Source organism: Nematolebias whitei, chromosome 8, assembly GCF_014905685.2.
Source record: "Nematolebias whitei isolate Nwh7 chromosome 8, NemWhi1, whole genome shotgun sequence".
Classification (NCBI taxonomy): domain Eukaryota; kingdom Metazoa; phylum Chordata; class Actinopteri; order Cyprinodontiformes; family Rivulidae; genus Nematolebias; species Nematolebias whitei.
This window is the reverse complement of record NC_056505.1, coordinates 30,790,186-30,792,053: the sequence shown is the minus strand read 5'-3', so window position 1 is coordinate 30,792,053 and position 1,868 is coordinate 30,790,186. Positions and strand designations below refer to the sequence as shown.

The window sequence follows — 1,868 nt, the reverse complement described above, 5'->3', positions numbered from 1 at the left end:
ATTGTTATGTCTGCCCCACCGTCCAAGAGTGCTTCGTGTGTGAGGACACCTTCGAGTGTTACTGACAGGTACGCCTTTTTGGCGACCCCCTTTCTGATAAAGTTACACAGAAACCTCTTGGGTTTTTTCTGACGCTTCTTCACGCGTTCAGCCTTATCTGTGTAATTGTGGTTTGCCTGAACCGTCAGCACAGCAGAAGCTGTTTCTGAGTGTTCAGCCTGCGATGACACGTCATCGTTCGTGTGCGTGTTTACCCCCCCTTCTTCCGATGAGGGGTTGTTTGAGGCAACAACAGCAAAGTCTTGGCGTGTTCCACCGACATCTGTTATGTTGTCATTCGCGCCCTCAGATGTAATAGGAATTACATTACTGCAAAGTGCTCCTGGTTGGGTTCCCGTGTCAGTGTGTTTCAAAGTTTCTAACAACCTGCGTAGTTTCTCTGTCTCTTCCGAGCTCAGAGGTGTAGGGCCTTGTTTCTGGAACTTTTGTGATTTTTTCGCCTCGGTTCGTTTCGTCCGAGGTGGGGGACGGTCAGGTACGTCTTGCGGGGTTTCCTTTACGTACTGCTCCTGCTGATATGGTTTCTCATATCGTTGCGTCCTGCGCCCACCCCTTTTTCGATAATCACTGTCTTCCTCTGAAAGAGGAGCCTTTTTGTCCCAGCGTGCACCGTCAGGACGCGGTTTGTTAGCTTGAACAGACTGTTTTCTCTCTTTCTTCTTAGGAGGAGGCGGCGAAGCACGTCGTCCTTCTAGTTCAAGAGGGAGGGGTTTAACCTTTACACTAGGAAACACTTCTATGGGCGTCTTAGCATGAGAACATGCTTCAAACACATTCACAGCACACTGTTTAATCTCACTGATGGATTTTTCTCTGAAATTTGCCATCATTTGTACTGATTTTTTAAAATCAGAGTGGAGATTTTTGCTGAAAACAAACTTAAAACCATCATCTTCTTCCATTCCGGTCTCATTTCTGTTACCAAAATAAGCTTGGAAGATTCTTTTGTAATAAACTTTTGGATGTTCATTTTTACCCTGCATGACCTTGTCTGCAGCTGGAAAACCAGCAGGCCCCGTGCAGGGGTCGTACTCTCTGATCAAAGCTTCACACAGAAGGTTGTAATCCCTCCTCGTTGCATCAGGTAGACGCTCGATGAAGGTGAACACCTCTCTGTCTGAAGTGAGCCGTATCAGACTTATCTTATCGTCTACCGTAGCATTAGGATAAGACCTCAATCTGAACTCCAGATCTTTGAGATACGCTTTCGTTCCTGCTGACCCCATAGGCCCGGGAACAAAGCGTTGTACATACTTTGAGATTTTCTGCAAATCATCCATTGAAGGAGACTGTATCACCGGTCTAACTTGTGTGACTGGTGGTGCAGACTGATCAAGGCCTGCCCCTACTGCCCATGGTGGGGGTGGGGGTGGCTGATAAGGGTTGGTAGGAGGAGGTGCATATTGGTGCAGGTTTGTCCCCACCCTCCGAGATGGGGGTGGAGTTGACTGCCTGGCGTCAGGAGGAAGAGGTGCATACCGGTGCAGGTCGAACCCCACCGCCCGAGATGGGGGTGGAGGTGACTGCCTGGCGTCAGGAGGAAGAGGTGCAAGTGGGTGCAGACCCGTCCTTATCCCCCGGGTTGGGGGTGTTGAAACGGGGCTAAGGGGAGGAGATGCAACAGCACCTGTCTGGGGTGGTTGTAGCTGACCCTGCTCGTCTCTGAGTCTCGAGCCAGCTAGCTCCATGTCAGAAATCAGGTTTGTAGCTGTAGCTAAATTCTCCTCACAAGCTGCCAGACGCTCATTTGTTGACCGATTTTCACGTTGTAAAGTCAGCCAACTCCGGGTTATTAACCCCTTTTCTGC

At 49.6% G+C, this 1,868-nt stretch overlaps 1 protein-coding gene across 1 annotated transcript in view; it reads right to left on the bottom strand.

The window, feature by feature from the left end:
• LOC119413644 (serine/threonine-protein kinase ULK1-like) overlaps positions 1–322 on the bottom strand; it is a 21,001-nt gene extending 20,679 nt beyond the window's left edge. The window contains exon 1 of the mRNA XM_037680700.1: positions 317–322. Coding sequence (XP_037536628.1) covers positions 317–322 — 6 coding nt within the window. The remainder of the gene's footprint in view (positions 1–316) is intronic.
• Positions 323–1,868: the final 1,546 nt, after the last annotated feature.